A 20,119-nucleotide genomic window follows, 5' to 3' on the forward strand; every position below is an offset into this window, starting at 1 on the left:
ATAATATATATAAAATCTTAGATAGAAACTGACATGTAGTAAGTACTCGAGGAAAAGCAGCTTGTCATTTTATCAGCGTACCATTTTTCATGCCTGAGGTACAGATTTTGGTGCAAAAGACAAATGCAGGTGATTGCTTGCTGAAATAGTTTTGTTTAATATTCAGGGACTTCTGATAAACTGTTCTATACCAAATAAGGATTCAAAAGAGTTTTTCAAATAATAAAGAAACATCCTATAATCTGCATGCTGTCCCAGAATAAAGGAAAATGATATTGAGGTGTGCTTCCCAGGAAAGTAATCTATTCTTCAAGGAAATGAGTTCATGGGTAAATAAACAGGAAAATGCACTAAAAGGCAAGCTCTATGAAGATGGGACTTTGTCAACTATATTATGATATCCAGTGCCTAGCACCATGCCTGAAATATTGTAGCTGTTCAACAAATTTTTTTTAGATAAATGTCCTAATATAGTATTTATTTATGTAAAGAATAGCACAGGATCTAGAATGCACAGTTTACCCTTGCATGAGATGGAAAGCTATGAATATACTTATAATATACTCTCATAGCACTGAACAGGAGGGTGGTTTCATCCTCACAGATTCTTCTTACTATAGAGAAACTTCTAAGTTTCCCTCAGGTAAGACAAAGCCCTTATTAAGATTGTTATTATGATGTTAACAGTTTTACATGTGTTAGCTGATACACTTCTCTATAAACTTATAAAGTAAGTAACAATGTCTCCATTATGTAGATGAAAAATTTAGGGGTCAGAAATAACTTTTACAGAACAATTCAGTTATTGGATATAAAAACCTGAGATTTGAACTTCAGTCTGATTCCAAAGACCATATATATACTCTTGACTTACACTGGTGCACTTTCCTGGTTGTCTGCTGTTCTAACACCCTTAGAGTACTGTGTTACTTACTCTTCTGTAGAATAAAATAAACTTCATAAGAGCAAATTGTTTCTGGCTTATTCATTGTTGTATCATATTACATGTCAGTTACTAGGAGTTTAATTAATAATGTGTGAATAAAGGAGAGAGTGTAAAAGATTTTAGCCCCTTTATTTTTATAGCTTATCATAATTTGTACATTTATGCTTGCAGTCTTATTTCTGCTTCTGGTTAAGTAGATACAGACTCACTTTCAAGCTACTGAATATCTGATTTGGCTGTCCAAGCATTCGGCAAGCTGTGCATAATGATGAATATACTAGTAAGCTTTACTTACCCACTAAGTGCATCCAAGTAAAAGCTCTGAAAGTCATACAGTTCTTGCCACTTTAAATCTGACAGCTAATATATTAGGTATTAGAGTGTTTTGTGCTTACCTTTAGCTCTTCTTTAGTTTAGGTGATTAAAAAATGCCTGTTGCTGTCTATATGTGCAGCATGCTTCATTAACAGTGATTTATTTGGGAATTTAGCAGAATTGGCACTCTGCAGCACACCAGTGGGCAGAAGGAAAACAAACGTGAGATGGTTGCTAAAAAACCTATCCTGCTGTGATGGTAGGAGCCTTTAAAAAGTTTGCAAAGTTGACTTCCCAATACCCAGAAAGCAAGACTGAGACTGAAGTCTCTGGGCAGTTTCATTTCCCCCAGTCTTTCTCCAAATGCTCTCCTCTACCACTTAGGAAGGGTTGTGGTTTTCCCCACTGGTAAGTGTGCTTTCTTCATCCATTGCCTCCTAAAGCCAGAAGCTTCCACCACTTGTTATCTTTTCCCAACAAGTTTACCTACTCAAAACCCACACTCAAATTTTTCTAAGAAAATCCAGTTATAATGATTTTCTCTTCCATTCCTTTCAACAACCCTGTATCATCCCTGTCACTTTACCAAAGAGAAAAATGAGGCCAACAGAGGTTAAATGACTTGCCTGAGGTCAACAGCTAAATGGTAGAACTGGGATCTGAACCTGGCTTTTGTAATTCTGAAGCCAATGTTTTCAACCACCATAGGGAAGGCAAAGAAATTTTTAATTTTACATGCAAACCATATTGATTTTGTTGTGTCTACTTGAAATGTTATGTTGAAAAGATTCTGGGACTGCCCTTGGGCTAAGCAGGAAAGAGTGCCATACTCAATTAGGTTTGCTTTCCATAGGAATGGGAAGGAGGAGAGAGCTGCCATGTATTTCCCTGTGTTCAGCTATGATCTACTTTTGTTCTTGTTTTTACTGTAATGAGAGTATATGAATGGGAGTATGGGAATGACATTCTAAGGGAAGGATGAAATATTTGAGAAGCAGTCTAAATAAGAGGAAAACACTATATACTTTTTACATGCTATAATTGCCTATTAGTCTAATAAACCTGCATTGTAACATAGTGCTTAAATATCTATACTCTGAACTCAAACTTTCAGGGTTCATTTTAAGGGTATTGTAGATACCTACATCTTCATGGTAGTGGTGGTGTATGACTGCATGAATTTTAGAAATCTCATCAAAATTTACACTAAAATAATGCACATCAGCATATGCAAAATATACTTCAGTAAACTTGGGGGAAACACAGTTCACATCCTGTTCCCTATTACTATTCAACTCTAACAAAGGACAATTTATTTAACACTTAAAATGAAAATAGTATTGTCCACCTTAAAGCGTTCATTTATTTTTTTTAAATGTTTATTTATTCATTTTGAGAGAGAGAGCACAGGAGGGTTAGAGAGAGAGGGAGAGATAGAGAATCCCAAGGATGCTCCACACTGTTAGCACAGAGCCCAAAGCTAGGGTTGAACTCATAAATCATGAGAGCGTTACCTGAGCTAAAATCAAGAGTCAGACACTTTAAGCACTGAGCCACCCAGGTACCCCCTAAAGGGTTCTTTTAAAGATGATATGAGTTAATATTTATAAGAGACTACTACATAGACATAATAAATACTCTGTAGATGATATCTATTGTTTATTACTTCCTCAGTTTTTATAGTATATTCTACAATTACATTGCCTCCAACATTGTTTAATAGTTTTAGCACATAGACTTTTATGTTCCTTGTTAACTACACATGTTATATTGGAAACTCACAAACATATAAAACATGTATATTTTACCCATTTATATTATGTATATTGTGCAATTATCCATATATATATGAATATGTAATTACAGTTTTGAATATATGGCTTTCATGCTAGAAGACAGGTACCATTTTAGTTTATTTTTCAACTGAATTATAAAGTGTTCAGTATTGATATGTTGTAAATAATATTTATTAAAATTGATGGTCTATAAGATTTGTTTGAATATATTGAAAGTATTAGATACCGTAGAATGTTTAGGATAAATTTGTGATAGATACTTGGAAACCTAAGCAAATAAAGAAGAAATTATTCACTCTAAAAAAATCTCAAGTAATAAAAAAGGAAATAAAAGCAGTATACTCTGGGGCTTAATTGAAAAATTGTTAACCAAATTAAATAATATAACTAAATTCAGACAACATTGCAACGAGGTATGTATGCCTATATTTGTCCACTTGTGTCTGTCACTGGGACTGATTGTATAAGAGATCTGAATTACCACTATCCATAAAATAACAATACGTTAAGCCCCCAAATCAAGAAAGAGTAGTTTAAACATTTGTGTTAAATCAATATTAAGATATTATATATGTATGTATATATATATATAAGTAACTTGTTTTCCCTGGAAAGTAGTTCCCTCCAGGGAGTAGAAATAAGTATTTAAGCTATGTTTATGTATTACTTTAATAAAAATAAAGATTAAATAAAACTTGAACAGCAGCACAATAAGTGATTATTTAGTGGAGGCTATGAACAGTGAATATGCATTTGTGGCTTAGGATTAAATTTCCAGTAATAGCACCATACATAGAATTTAATTTTGTATGTTTGTTTTTGGTTTAAGTGAAGCTTTATTAGTGTTATATTAGTTTTAGTTGTACAATATAGTGATTCAACACTTATTCACATCACCTGGTGCGCATCAGAACTGCACTCCTTAATTCTCATCACCTGCTTAATCCAAGCCCTCTGCACCCCATCCCTCCCCCCCACCCCGCCGGTTTCTCCCCTCTGGTTACCATCAGTTTGTTCTTTGTAATTAAGAGTCTGTTTCTTGATCTCTCTCTCTCTCTCTCTTTCACGTTTGCCCTTTTGTTTCTTAAATTCCAAATATTGGTGAAATCATATGGTATTAGTCCTTCTGTGGCTGACTTAATTTTGTTTAACATTATACTCTCTTGTTCCATCCATTTTGTTGCAAATGGCAATATTTCATTATTTTTATGGCAGGTTAATATTCCATTGTATGTATCTGCCACATCTTCTTTACCCATTCACCAATCAGTGGACACTTGGGCTGCTTCCATATCTTGGCTATTGTAAAAAATACTGCTATAAAATAGGGGTGCATGTATCTCTTTGAATTAGTGTGCTTGTATTCTTTGGAAAAATACCCAGTAGTGCAATTGCTAGATCGTAGGGTAGTTCTATTTTTAACTTTTTGAGAAACCCCCATATTGTTTTCTGCAGTTGAACCAGTTTGCATTCCCATCAACGGTCCGAGTATTCCTCTTTCTCCAAATCCTCACCAACATCTGTTGTTTCATGTGTTTTTCATTTTAGCCATTTTAACAGAGGTGAAGTGATACCTCATTCCCTGATGAGATTTGGTTTGTATTTTCCTGATGGTAAGTGATAATGAGCATCATCTCATATGTCTATTGCCCATCTGAATATCTTCTTAGGAGAAAGGTCTGTTCAGGTCTTCTGCTATTTTTAATTGGATCCATTGTTTTTCAGCTGTTTACTTGTTTGTATATGTTGTTTTTATATTTTGGATACCAACCCTTTATTGGATATGTCATTTGGAAGTATCTTCTCCCATTCTGTAGGTTGCCTTTTAGTTTTATTGATTGTTTCCTATGTTGTGCAGAAGCTTTTTATTTTGATGTAGTCCCAAGAGGTCTTTACTCCAGTTTGAATTTTTTTGTATGTGTGTATGGTATGAGAAAGTGATCCAGTTACAGGGTGCTTGGGTGGCTCGGTCGGTTCTGCATCCGACTCTTGATTTTCGCTCAGGTAATGATCTTAATTATTGTGAGATCAAGCCCCATGTCAGGCTCTGCGCTGGCAGTGCAGAGCCTGCTTGGGATTCTCTCCTTCTTTCTCTCCTGCTCATGCTCCCTCTTTCAAAATTAATAAAATAAACATTTAAAAAAGTGGTCCAGTTTCATTATTTTACACATCCAGTTTTCCCAGCATCATTTGTTGAAGAGACCGCCCTTATCCCATTAGATATTCTTTCCTGTTTGTTGAAGATCAATTAACCATATAGTTGTGGGCTTATTTCTGGGTTTTCTATTCTGTCCTATTGATCTTTGTGTTTACTTTAATGCCAGTACCATACTTTTTTGATTACTATAGCTTTGTAAGATAACCTGAAGTCCATAATTGTGGTGCCTCTAGCTTTGCTTTTCTTTTTTCAAGATTGCTTTTGTTATTTGGGGGTCTTTTGTGGTTCCACAAATTTTAGAGTTGTTTGTTTTCGTTCTGTGAAAAATGCTACTGGTATTTTGATAGGGATTGCCTTAAATGTATGTGAACATTACTTTGGATATAAACATTTTAATAATCATTGTTCTTCCAATCCATGAGCATGGGTATCTTTCCATTTCTCTGTGTCACTTTCAGTTTCTTTCATTAGTGTTTTATAGTTTTCAGAGTGCACGTCTTTTACCTCTTTGGTTAGGTTTATTCCTAAGTATTTTATTATTCTTGAGCACCACACATAGAATTTAAAAGCATATCTCATACAACTTTGCGGGATGGGAACATGATGTAATCTGAGAAATAGTGCCATGCTCTAAATAGATTTGATGATGACAAAGCCATGGTGACTACCATTCATTTCACTAATTATCTTTCAAATAGACAACTGTTCTATGATATGATGGTGCAAGCCAGGCCTTCAAGGCTTCAAGATTACTTACAAGCAATCTAGTTCACCTTCCTCTTTTATTGGTGGAGAAATTTGCCAAGCAATTAAGTACAACACTGAGCCAATAACCCAGTTATGCTGACTCTTAATCCAAGGATCTTTTAAAATACTGCACTGTAATTATTGAGATTACTTCAGTTTTTTGAAAATTGTCTCCTAAGTAATAATGTGTAAAGGTCCAACATCAAAGTAGATTAAGGTTTTATAAGGAGAAAGTGATTGTGGGTATATATTCTAAGAAACTTAAGAAAATTTTGAAAATTAGTGTATAGAAGTCTCTTGTCTCTCAGGGTGTATAAAATATATCCTTCAGTGACTGCAATGATGAGATACTGGCTAGCTTGGCTTTTATCTCCAAGGATATCTTTCTAATGTAATTATTGTATTTCTGGTTAGAATTGCCACAAGTGGTAGACATTGTTTTGTCCAAAAAGGCTTTAAAAATGAAGAAGATTGTCCACTTTAACTGACCCTCTCTTATTCCTCAAGGCCTTCTCTAATGAAGTTTTACAATGGATATAGAGTCCAAATCAGCCGATAGGTGATGTACAGTCTAAATAAGGGATTCCATCTTATGCATGCCTACCTCTTGGTAATTAGGTGGGGTTTTCTAAATGTATTATCCAGCCCCTTTATATTTTTTCTTCTTTACACTGTCCTCTCTGTTCTTTGAGATGCTTTGGAATGAGCAATCCAATGAGAGAAACCATGCAACATATGTTTTTTCACCATTCCTAAAGGAGACTTGTTGCAGTGTCCACAGAAATAGGGAAAGGATCAGGGACATAGAAATGGAAATGTGTCTTTTCTAGTACATAGAGTAAAAAGCTAAAACAGGGAGAAAAGCTAGTAAGCAAATTTGATTGAGTGATACGATAGGAATTTTCACTCTCCAAGAAGAACCTGTAGGCCAGCTACCATAACCATAGGAAGTATGCATTATATGTATTACTCATTTGACATATAAACTAACTTGTACAGTCAGTAATCTTTTCTACCTGCTGAGTTGTTGTGCCCTTGTGGGTAGAGACCTTGACCTTGACTCTTTTCATTCTGCACATTACCATTTGATTAATGGGCATTCAGTAAATATCTGTTGACTGATTGAACACTAAGATTTGACTGTATGCCATTTTCCCTTGAATTGATTGGCAGATTGCTTTCTAAAGAAGCTAGATTTCTCTCTTGCTTCCAGTTTTGTTCACTGCTTCCCCGCCATTGTGATTGACTGCACCCCTCATTAGCTAATTGTAGAGTTAAAAAATGCTCAACTGTACAACTGGGCAATGTGGATGATCCTTTTTAAAATTCCTGCCTTAAGAATGGCTGCCCTCTAAATAATAATTAGTAAGAAAACAAATGTTCATGTTGCTCTTACACTTGGAGGGAAACGAACTTACTCACATTTGTGCTGTTGTAAGAAGTTTGTGAATTAACTCTAGCGATATGTAGCCTTCTAACTAGATCTCAGCTCAGAAGCTTTACTGTATGAATGTTACACAGATTCTGCACTATTACTTACTCGTATCTCACTTCATTTCTGCAGAAGGACAAAATGAAAAGCAGAGTCAGAAAAGAATCACTATCAGAACTTTATGTCATGCTTTAAAAGACACATAGTTTATTTACATTTTTGTCACTGGGAGAAAAAACCATAGGACTTTAAGTATGAAGACATAGATTTGAGTACTGGCTGTATTGATTTCTAGACATTTGGCCTTGGCCAATTTCCACAGCCTCTCACAATCTAATTGCCAAAGCTATAATTTTTTAGAAGATAGTGATGCTTGATCTTCATGGTCCTTATGAAGGCTAAAATAAGAAGAGAATGTAAAAGCACATGGGATGTCCACAAAGGATATTAGTTACATGTTCTTTTATTTACATACCAACTATTGACTGCCTAGTCTATGCCATGCACTGTCCATATGTCTCTTTTTTTTTTAATTTTTTTTAATGTTTATTTTTTTTGAGAGAGAGAGAGAGATACAGTGCAAACAGGGAAGGGACAGAGGGAGAAGGAGACACAGAATCCAAAGTAGGCTCCAGGCTCTGAGCTGTCAGCACAGAGCCTGATGTGGGGGCCTGAACTCACGAACCATGAGATCATGACCTGAACCGAAGTCAGACACCTAGCCAAATGAGCCACCCAGGCGCCTCTTCATGTGTCTCTTAAATATCAATGAATAAAGCAATGATTCCCTACCTTCATAAAGTTTAAATTTCATTTGTGGGGGAGATTTTAACCTCCACCTAAATAATAATAATAATAGCTAATACTCACTTTCAAAACATATGTCAGTTGACCTGTATACCATACTTGTGAGAAAGATAGGGTTCATGCCACGATCCCCAATCTATAGACAAATGTTTTCAAAGATTAAATTGCTTTCCCCAAATCTGGTAACTGAGATGAACCAGAATGAAAGAATTCCATGTGTTTGATTCCAAATCCAGTGTTTTTCCAGTCTGTCTTGATGCCATGAGGACTTGAAATTTTTATTATATAATGGAAGTATACTTAGTAATTAGAGAGTTAGTTAATTTGTTGACCAGAAGAGAAAAAGCAAATGGGGTAGAATAGATATTCTATACTTCTGAGGATTGCATTTAAAGCAAATCCCCATACTCCTAAATCAACCTTTTATAGGTCTTTTCCTTGTTAAAGGCATTCTCCTCATCCTCTTAGCCTTCATATTCAAGTCCAAATTCTTTAGTATACTTTCAAGCAGTTTGGTTATCAGGCCTCTGACTTAGGCTGGGCTGGGCGGGGCTAGGCTGTTTTTAACAAGGATGGCAGCTAAGTGTCAAGAACCTGAACTCAGTGCCTTGCATAAATTCTCACTAATTCTTCCAGTAAGCCTGGAAGACAGGTATTATTGCCACTATTTTACAAATGAGCCACTTAGCTGGGGAATGGGAGGCCCAAGATTAAAGCACAGTACTGACTTTTCAGACTTTGCTGCTTTCATTATCTTGTATTGTGGTAACTTGAACTCTAAATTCGCAGCTTCATGCCTGTGTGTTTTCCTTATCCCTTGGTTTAGAATTTCCTTCCTCCCTCTTATTGATCCTTTAAACTTAGTTCAACTGTTGAGGCCTTTTGGAGAGCTTTCTTGAAGCCCTAGCCCCACTGCCCCACAATTCAGTTAGATGATAACTCTTTTGCATCCTTAACACTTTGTACCTAATAGACTTATAATGTGTGTTGAACTGCATTATAATGACTGGTTTAGTTCCTTCTCTTGTCAAGCCAGCAGTGAGCTCCTTGAGGACAGGACCTTACTTCCATTACCTCTGCACACCTAACACCTTGTACTATTTCTGTTCACAATAAACACATCTCCTTATTTGTTGAGCTGAATTAGAGCTACTTGGATACCAGCAGAATTTTAATTTAGCAGAGTGCTAAATCAAATAATTATATGATCAGACCCTGCATGTAGGTTCTTGAAAACCAGGACTCTTAAGGGAGAACTGAATCCTGCTTTTGTCTTAAGTACTTTACAGGGAGGTCTTTGGTATTACTGTTAGTATAAGAGTATCAGAATTGTTTGAAGGGTTGAAGGCTAGAGGCATTTTGCTCTGTTTAGCAGTGTGTAAAAATAACCAGAGAATTCTCAGTTAATCTCCTTCCGGCTCAGCCAGAGAAAGCAACTGAGTCCTCTTTCATTGTTTGGCTTCCTCTGTAGGATTTACGAGTCTAATTCTTGGGCAAGGTCTCAAAGTTAGTGCTGAGTATACTACCTTTTGCTATAGCCACCTTAGGATAAACCAGGGAGAACTCTGAGCTGCAGGAGAGATCTATTACCACCATAACTCTTGGCTCATCCTGCAGCTTTCTTTCTGGCTTTAGCAAAAAAACCCTGGAATTATGAAACTTTGTATCCTGTACCACAGTCCCACATGAGATTCATGAATCTTCAGCTCCATACAGAAAACGTGGTGCTCTGGCTAATACTACCCACTAGACAAATTACTGTCAATGACCCCATTATTTCTGATTAGGTAAAGGTGAACCTTACTGTCTTCAATGTAAATAAATACCAATAGGATTCCTGAATTCCTTCATCCTTAAAAATCTACAGCTCTTAACACATACTGTAAATAGCATCATATCATGAATTAAATCTTTATCATGAAATTGGGTACATTTTCTAAGCTAATTTTAATTGCTTCAAGAAACTGCTTAACATTGTAAATCAATCCCCAGGTCTGAGATGACATTTCCCTCACAAAATTAATTATTAATACCCTGATCATTTGCTTAAGACATTAATAGTTTTCATTGATCACCACATCCTGTTTATCTAAAATGGCCTAATCACCATGCATGTCAGAAGAGTATCTGAACATATCCAATTAGAGATGCCGCCTGCTTTCAGCCACATCAGCAGATCAGAAGAGTCCCTTTTGTCTTCACAACATATTAAGTCTAGCTTTATCAGAAACTTAGCTATTTAAGGGCACAAAAGAAGGCTGAGTTCTCTAATGATGGTTCTTCACTTTCTGTTAGCTTTCTCGTAAACATAAAGGTTTCTCAGTGATCATGTGGTATAAATTAATGCTAAGAGCCCTTGATTAACGAGCTTGTGCTGGTCCATTTTTTCATGTGAGCCTGTGTTTACTCACGGTGTTTTCCTTATGACTGAGAGTGAGATGAGAAGCCCCAGGTTATTATCAGATTAAAAATATTGGAGCTACAATAATATCTATTGTTTTATCATTTATCATATTTATCATAACATTTATCATAACATATATCATATTGTTAATATCATTTGTATGGCACTATATAGTTTTCACTCACTTATTAAGTAGATATCACTTGAAACAATCTTGAGAGGGAGGGAGGATGGGGTGCATACCCAGGACCATGCAACTAGTTATAGCCAGGCTTGTAAAGAGATTTTGAGTCTCCCAGTTTCCTAGCGTTCTCCTTTATTTGACTAAACGATAGATAGAAAGCATCATGCTCATCTTTGAAACCCCAGTGGGAGCTCCTCTCTTTTATAAAGTCTCCCAGGACAGAAAGTTTCCTCCTTCCTTCCCAATGGCATATTGTATTGCAGTTTTTTGAAATGTGCACAACTGCCCTCATTGGAGTAGGAAGAGATTCTTGATGCTAGAATTTTTGTCCACATTTTGGCGGGTCCAAGTGCCTCACCTAGTATTTGGCAAGCAGAGGATGCCCCATATATGCAACTGCATGGCTGGATGGCAGTATAGAGGGAGAAGGGATGGGTAGATGAGAGCAAGTGCAGTAGAGAGTTCTGTTTTCTAAGGTCATGTTGCAAACCTTTGGCACCTGACAATGATTTGGCTTTGTTTGGTTCACACATTGTTTAAAAAAAATATTTTGAACTAATTCCCAGTATTTAAAACTTGGGAGAGTCTCAAAGTATCTGGGTGGTTCAGTCGGTTAAGCATCCAACCTTGACTCACGTCATGATCTCGAAGTTCATGAGTTCCAGCCCCGTGTTGGGCCCTGTGTTGACACCTCGAGGCCTGAAAGCTGCTTCAGATTCTTTGTCTCCCTCCCTTCTCTCTCTCTCTCTCTCTCTTATGTGTCTCTCTCTCTGCTTCTCCCACACCTTTCAAAAATATATAAACATTAAAACTTGGAAGATTTTTCAAAATACAATAATATTTGCAAATTTTCTTTGAAAAGGTCCTGCTACCCTGGGTCTGTGCACCATATGTTAGCCATTAGCTTGAGCTAAGGAATACCCTCCAGCTTCATACAGGACCTGGCTGTGTTCTCTAGAGTGCCCATGTTTGCCCGCCTGCTTCACTCATACTTACTTAATTTGTAGCCTTTGGAATACAGAACAAGGAGCCTTTCTTTACTACAGAGTTATCCTAATTTAATATTCCTGGATAATGGAAGAATCACTCTTGTAAATCATGTTCAGGATTTTTCCAAAAGAACCTCATTGCCAGCTACTCATAGTTGGTAGGATTTTTTTTTTGGTAGGCAGAAGAGCTGCACATTTTACTGCATTTTAGAGATGAAACATAGAACATAAAGAAAAAAATGTTTAAATTGTTAGAGTAGTTATAATTTCCCACATGTAATTCCATTCCAAACCTTGGGAATTTTTCCTCATGGTCCAGCAGTGTTAACCCTCTCTTGTTCACTGACAGCTGAACTCTTCATGCTGACTTTTTTAGCATATTATTAATTTTGAAAATAAAGAAGAACAGGGACTGGAGAATAAGGGACTAGATAGGACCTTGTAAAGAAACATAGTTCATTCCCCTGCCTTTGGATTGTTTCACATCTAATCAGAACTATTCTTGTTTTCACTCAGTAGCCACAGGGACACGTCAGCTCATCCCTGTCCAAATATTATTTGGAAGAAAAGGAAAGGAAGCTTATTTGTTTCATATCCATAATTTAACATACTTTTCTTTAATAGTACTTTTCCACAAGTGAATTTTATTTGTTTTCAGATAAAGACAAATTTGCAGAGACCACAAAAAGAAGTATCTGCAAATCTCATTGTGATGTTTCTTCTTTCCCACAGATTAAAGGTTGAACAAAACTTAAAAGAAGCAGCGATTCTATTCATTTGATACTGGACTTGAAACTCCTTTGACCTCAGAAACTGAAGATGAGGTTGCCATGGGAACTGCTGGTACTGCAATCATTCATGTTGTGCCTTGCAGGTAGAGTGTCATTTAAAAACTTTTTGATTTAAAAACGCTACTGTATTTCACACTAATTCAAAAGGGGGCCTTCGCTTTCGATGGCCATGATAAAATTGTAAGAGTGCGTGCTACGATGACTAGCATTTGCTGACACTGTTGAATCTGCTTTCCTGATGGTCTTTTAGTGGCTCTTTCCATGGTGTAGTATCCAGAGCTAGACACTGATGTTTCCACCTGTCTATCTGGTCCTTTTAGAGTCCTTTGAGCCATTATTTAGTTTGAAAGTTGTTATTTTTGCTCATCCCACTGCTCAATTGCACAGAGATATTGGGCAATAAAACTGATAACATAGTCTAGAGCCTTACCTCCTTTGATGTCAGCAGATGGAAGTTGATTTGGGTAGCTCTTTCAGTGTCTTTGTTAATATTACTCCATTTTTTCGTCCTCTCTTTTTCATTTCGATATACCTATAGTTAGCAGGAGCTGGAAAGTAAGAAGACAGGAGATTTTTTTCCCATATGCCCATGGTCAACTAGTAGACAAGGACTTTAAAGAGTTCAAACATACTATTTATTGCTTTCTCCATTTTCTGGAAGGTATGAGCCTACCAGCCGACATACATAATTCATATGTTGATGGAACCTAAGTCCAACATGCACTGATAGTTTTCAGGTTGGCACGGTGGGCATCTTTCCAGGCTTTTCAGAGGGACACCTGAATATATTTACATTTAAGACTTTTGGTTCACCATTACTCAGATCCACGAATTCATTCAAATAATGGTACTGAGTACCTTGCAAAGACCCAGCTTTGTTCTAGTGTCTGAGAATATAATCCGGAGCAAGTAGGACACAATTACTGCTCCCTTAAAGCTGTATTAGCTGAGTTCTATAGCTATATAGACTGAAAGCTTGATAGAACAGATTAATTGCAACTGTTATATAATTAAATGTAGTAATAGTAATACTGACATGTATAGGTCACTTACTCCATGCCAGACACTATGCTAAACTCTTGTACTTTAGCTCATCTCATTCCACCATTACCACTGAGAAGTATTAACTGTTTATTTGTACTCGCATGTCTATTTTTATTATTATTACTGAAATGGCGAGAAGTTAAGAAACTTACCCAAGGTCACCAAGCCAGTAAGTGGTGAAACTGTTAAGTTTCTGACTCAAACAGACAAACTCTAGAATCCATAGTTTTGATTATTATAACATACAGTATTTTAGCTATATTGTTGATTTGTCCAGTTCATGCTTGCAAATGTATTCTTGAAATTTGGGGTTTCATTTTTACTGTATTTTTTTAAACACGAACTTTCCTTCACTCATAAGTAATCCCCTGCCTTTAAATCCTGAACCTCTTGCCTTTGTAAACATCCTCACCATTCCCTGATTTTGGACATTTTGCCATCTAGCCATCTGTTTTAACTTTATCACTTCTCTTCCTCATCTGGTCAGAGCCTAAATCATGTCATCCCAGCAAAGTACATCAGGCTCTGTGCCTCAGTTGCTTTTCTCTAGTCTTTTTTATGGACTTTGACCCTCCTAAAAAGGCCTCAACTGAGTCATTCTGGCTTTAACTTCTAATGACTCTGGGATGAATGTATTCTTTAAAGCTGAAAGCAGTGAATTGATGTCGCAGTATTTGACTATAGCAATGTGCTTATTTAACCCACTGTGCTGAGTAGATGTCAAGAAATTAAAGAGTTGAAAATCGAGGAAGACATTAATCTCCTCAGTTGTGTTTTGAAAAACTTGGACTTCTCACTGAAGATGTGTACCTGTATCTTTTTTCTTCACTTAACTTTTTGTAGGGCATCAGTATATTGATTGTTTTTGTGAGCCTTTTTTGTGAACTGTTTCACATGGCATTAATATTCTCTTACCATATGCCTCCTTCAATGTAGGTAAAGTCAAGCTTTAATTAATGTTTTTGTTTTCTTGCTATTTGTCTTGATTTCGTTAATTTATATAGCACTTGACACTGAATTTTGAACAGATTTCTTTAACTGCTTTAGCTTCTCATCCTTTTCCTTTTCTGTACTTAGTTACAGCTTTCATGGTAAGTTTTTGGCAAGGAAAATATTTATGCCTATTATGTTTACCATAATTAGTAAATCTCAAATGTGTCTGTTCCATAAGAAAGAAGATCCAAATGAATAAGCAGACTTCTATAAGAGATATACCTCGAGAGGACTAGTAATTACTTAATTAGCAATTAATAATTAGTAATTTATGGTACAGTGGAAATGTTCTCCTCTTTTGCTAAATGCTACACTTAGTCTCTGAAAATAATTTTTTTAAGAAGAGGGGTGCTTGCCTGGCTCAGTAGAGCATGTGACTCTTGATCTCAGGGTTGTGAGTTCAAGCCTCATGTTGTGTGTAGAGATTACTTAGGAAGAAAGGAAGGAAGGAATTAAGGTAGGAAGGCAGGAAGGAATTAAGATAAGAAGGAAGGAAGGACTACTGATGCCAGCAGTCTGAAAATCTAGTCCCTGCAAAATTGGTTTTAATTATTCTGCCTCTTAATGAATTTAAACTAGGGATCACAAAACTCTGCTACCTGAAAGAACAAGGAAGCGAACATGTGAGTGAAACATTCTTCAAGGGATAGTGACTCTTACATGTAATAGAAGATGTTGGTAATTGTGGAAAATGAGAGAAAACATATCCTATTAAATTACAAACCAGTGCCTGGCTTTAGTCCTTCATGCTAGGTCTTCTAGTTCTTCAAGACTTTTATGCATAAATCTCCTAATGTTTTAATATTGCCAACCCATTCACATTAATTTTTAAAATAAAAGGCTGCATGAAACCAACCAAATGGTCTCCCGTTTGCAAAGTTTATTTCAACCACTTGGTTTTTCTTTGTTATTATACACTTTGCCAAGTACACTACATGTTGGGGTCTCTGTACTAATAACTCTTCCTTTTGCCAAGAATGTTCATGCTCTAAATGTCCCTGTCACTTTCCCTCTAACCTTATTAAATGTCACTTAATTGGTGAGGCCTTTCTTGATGACAATACACAAATTAATATAAAGGAAAATATTTTCTTTCACCAATACTTTATACCTCTCTTATTATTTTATTTTTGTCTAGAATTCTTATACATGTATGAATATCTGCATATTTTATTTGTCTTTATACTAAATGTCTTTCCACACTAGAATGAAACTTTATTAAGGCAGATATTTCTGTTTGTTTTTAGACCACTGCTATATCCCCAGCATCTTCAAAATGCCTAGTGAACAGTGCCATTCAATGAGTAAATAAATATATTTCAAATAAATGAATGCTGCATACTGGCCATTAATAAGAGAGAGAGAGAGAGAGAGAGAGAGAGAGAGAGAGAGAGAGAGCAAGCGAGCATGAACATACACATAGGTAACTCTTTCCTCTGGTACATTCCTTAACCAATGAAGTATGAGGAACAGTAACAAATACAGTGGCCACCTGTCATTTGGAAGGACAGTTATTAGGCACATTCTACACAGTTTCTTAGAAGTCCTCAGAAAGACTGAATCCCAGATGCCCACAGTAGTTTCTTCTAATTTTCCCTGCTTCTCTCCTGCTCCCTGGGATCATCTCCCAAATAAATGTTTCCTCCCCTCCCCAAATCCTTCCCTCAGGCTCTGCTTTTGAGGTAATCCAAACCAAAAATATGAACACACCAATTAATAGAGCAGTAGGGTAATATTGGTCATGTCAATAATTGGGAAGAGGGGCGCCTGGGTGGCTCAGTCGGTTGAGTGTCCGACTTCAGCTCAGGTCATGATCTCACGGTCCCGTCCTTGAGTTCAAGCCCCGCGTCAGGCTCTGTGCTGACCTCTCAGAGCCTGGAGCCTGTTTCGGATTCTGTGTCTCTCTTTCTCTGACCCTCCCCCGTTCATGCTCTGTCTCTCTCTGTCTCAAAAATAAATAAATGTTAAAAAAAAAATTAAAAAAAAATAATTGGGAAGAAACCAGATAGGAAACATAGCTTTGACAGATTATTGAAGTGTTGACTATGATATATATCCATATATGTATATGTGTACAAGTACTGATATGAGTAAATATAATATGCCTTTATATAGATACATCTTAAGTAATATCTAGGTCCTGGAAGCAGATAGTTTCACTATTAACCATCTCTTTTATTCTTCTTACTGTTAAGTAGTTACATTATTAGCCAGATGCTGGGCAGGTCATATGTGCCTCTCTGGGATTCACTTTACACCTCTGTACAATGAGGCTGTTAAACAGGTGGTCCCTAAAGTCCTTTTCAACTCAAAAGTTTTTGTTTTTAGCTATACATAAGGTTTGAGAAGCATAGAGATTCTGAGAGCATTAGAGCTAAGCTTCAAATTTTATTCAACTAATATGAAATTTTACATATGTCCTGTGCCTTACCATGTGTTACTGATTCTGTTCACGTTGGCAGAGTTTGAAGGAAAGAGTAAAATGGCTGGTCCATTTATTTGTTCATGTGCAGCAAGAGGTGTGAAGACATTTCAATACCCTGTGTGAATGCATGAAAAAAAAAATGCATGTTTGATGTATTCTCAGTTGATCTTGGTTCCAGGGAGGCTAAGTTTGTTCCCATCTCTGTGGTGCAGTTTAGCAATTTCAGCAATTATCTCCTTTTGAGAAAGTGCATCCGTTCCAAATGCAAGCATTTTATTGACTTGCTCACAAAATCCATGCTGTTGTCATAGCTGCATCTGGAGATAGGTAGTGGAGTAAAGGTCCTGTATAATTCAGGAGAGACCTATTCTAGGATTGGTAAGTGTTCACAAAATGTGGAGGAAGGAGGAGCCCTGGGTTGAATAGTTTAATCACATTTATGTCGCTTGAATCGATGACAATAAAATTGCCAATACCTGCAATCAGAGTCCTTGGAGAGAATGTTCAGTGGTCTTCAGAAGGGATGTTAGGCTCAGGAAATGTCTTATCAGTAAGACAAAAGTAGACTGTCTATGGTTTTAGCTTATTCCACGGTAGGAGAACACAAATACACATTAGGAACTTCCAGTATTTGTTGATGTTGAACTCAGTTAACATAATCTTTCCACATAATCAGAACATTCCAACAAAGTTGAGGATCATCCCTAAAACATCTTCCCTTCTTCATAATGCCCATATTGTCTCACCAGAATGGAGAGCACACTGAAGTTAGTTTCAGAGCTTATGCTCACAGTGCAGCCAGGTACAAAATTTGAGTTCTTCATATTCTCATATTTTTTTTACAGAATAAACAGAATAATGGGCAACATTCAAATAGTTAACAGTTCTAGATAGAAATTAAACCTAGTACTGCCTCTGCTTTTGCAAAAGCTACAAGTATTCAATGATGATAAAAAAACAACAATTGAGTGAATCTCAGTTTCCATATAGCTACTGCAAAGCATAGTCTTGTAGTGACCTCTTATTTTATTGCTTCTTTTTCTAAGAATCTGGTTTGCCAATGCATTTATAGTCATGCTGACTGAAGCCAAAGAATGGATTTCCTGTTTCCTCTGTGCTGTCTTCTAACCATGGCCATTAAATGAAGCCAAAGCAGTAGAAAGATTTACCAAGAAGAGAGCTAATAACTACATTAAAAAGCAGTAACTCTAGTGATGAAAATTCAGGAAAGGAATGGGAAGAACTATGCCCAGAAAATAATAAATAGCAAGTGGAAAACTCCTTTTGAATATCATTTTAAGTATTTAAGTGCATTTCATGGTGGGATAATAAAAATGAGTAATGAAGATGTTGAGGTAAATAGAGAAACTGGTAACAGCTTTATATCCCCATAGGCATGGACATATAGTAGCATCATACAACCCAAAAGTTCTTAGAAATATTCAATTTTAGACCGCTCCGGAAGCAAAGTCATTAATGGCTTCATTAGATATGCTCAGCCAAGCTGGATGTCTTAACTATATAAAACTCTCTTACTGATAGAGTCTAGGACATGTATCTACAAAAACAAAAGAAAAGAAAAAAAGAAAGAAAGAAATTCTGTTGAATGAAACATATTAGGAAGAAGGGAAAAAACAGTTGAAAATCTAAATATAACCATGCATTTCGTATCAGCTTGTGCAATAATTTTCTGTAGAAATGTGGAATTAAGCCTAGAGCTTGAGGATAGCAGGTAAAAGGATAGCCTCTGGCAACTCCAACCTTGTCAGAAATGTGACCTGGAGACCCAACAGTGCTGGTAGTTAAGAGCATGGGGCTTTGAGATAAAATAGATAGGTCTGTTGTTTAAAAGCTGTGTAATTTAGTGATTCTATCTCCCTAAGTCTTTGGTGACCCCGCCATCTATAAAATGGACAGAATAAGTATATTTACCTCATTTAGTTTATGAGGATTGAGATCATGTATATGTTCTTCGTGCTTAACACATTGTCTGATACTTAGCACCATTCCTTGTGAGCTACTGTTCATTGAGTGATTGAACACACATTTGAGGATCTGCCAGTGCGAAGCATCGCACTGTTCTCTAAGAATGTAGTTCTAAGTGAAACATAGTCCCTGTCCTCTTGGCCCTCGTGGTCATGATGATGATGACAATGACCATGATGATACCAGTATCAGCTTCTTAGCACACTGGTGTCTGGCCTTCTTCAGTGGTTGAAGATTGCATAGCAGAGTTTATAGCTCATTTGTTGCCCTTCCTTCACCTTTTTGCAACATGACCTCATCTTTTTTTTTAAATTTTTTTTTCAACGTTTTTTATTTATTTTTGGGACAGAGAGAGACAGAGCATGAACGGGGGAGGGGCAGAGAGAGAGGGAGACACAGAATCGGAAACAGGCTCCAGGCTCCGAGCCATCAGCCCAGAGCCTGACGCGGGGCTCGAACTCACGGACCGCGAGATCGTGACCTGGCTGAAGTCGGACGCCCAACTGACTGCGCCACCCAGGCGCCCCAACAACATGACCTCATCTTTAAAATAGGGGTTATAATAATAATAATGAAGAATACCTATGAAAAATTAATACCTAAGTTGATTAAATCTGTATGTTTAAAGGCACTTAGGAAGGTATCTAAGTTACCTAGGCAAAGTGTTAGTTGCTGTTAATGTCATTATTAACATCATCACCAGCAGCAACAAACCAGTGGGCATCCATTTGCGTGTACAGCAGCCACAACATTTAGAGTCTACCTCCTAGAGGGAAGGCACCTAGAACAGTTGCCAGTTGGAGCCATATATCTGGGGAACTGGCCCTGGGAAAGTGCTGGGAAGGTTTTTGTAATGGGGCCTCCAGAAATTACCAAGTTGCAAAGAGATGAGGTTTCTAAAGAGAGAAGGATCTGATGGCTCAAAATGATGAAAGATTTCTAAAATTTTACAGAACAACAATAACAATAACAACAACAACTAAGACCAAGAAAGGTGCACATAAAAGCCCCTAATGAACTGTGATGGAATGTGCCGGTGTAAAGACTGTGTGCTGTGCCATACCCTTCTATTCTTCTCTCCCCCTAAACTCCTGTTGTTGAT

At 36.8% G+C, this 20,119-nt stretch overlaps 1 protein-coding gene across 1 annotated transcript in view; it reads left to right on the forward strand.

The window, feature by feature from the left end:
- Positions 1-20,119, forward strand: part of CNTN4 (contactin 4) — an 895,772-nt gene that overhangs the window by 426,029 nt on the left and 449,624 nt on the right. Inside the window, exon 3 of the mRNA XM_049642718.1 lies at positions 12,511-12,652. Coding sequence (XP_049498675.1) covers positions 12,598-12,652 — 55 coding nt within the window. The 5' untranslated portion in view covers positions 12,511-12,597. The remainder of the gene's footprint in view (positions 1-12,510; positions 12,653-20,119) is intronic.

Source organism: Panthera uncia, chromosome A2 (assembly GCF_023721935.1).
Source record: "Panthera uncia isolate 11264 chromosome A2, Puncia_PCG_1.0, whole genome shotgun sequence".
In the NCBI taxonomy this organism is placed as follows: Eukaryota; Metazoa; Chordata; class Mammalia; order Carnivora; family Felidae; genus Panthera; species Panthera uncia.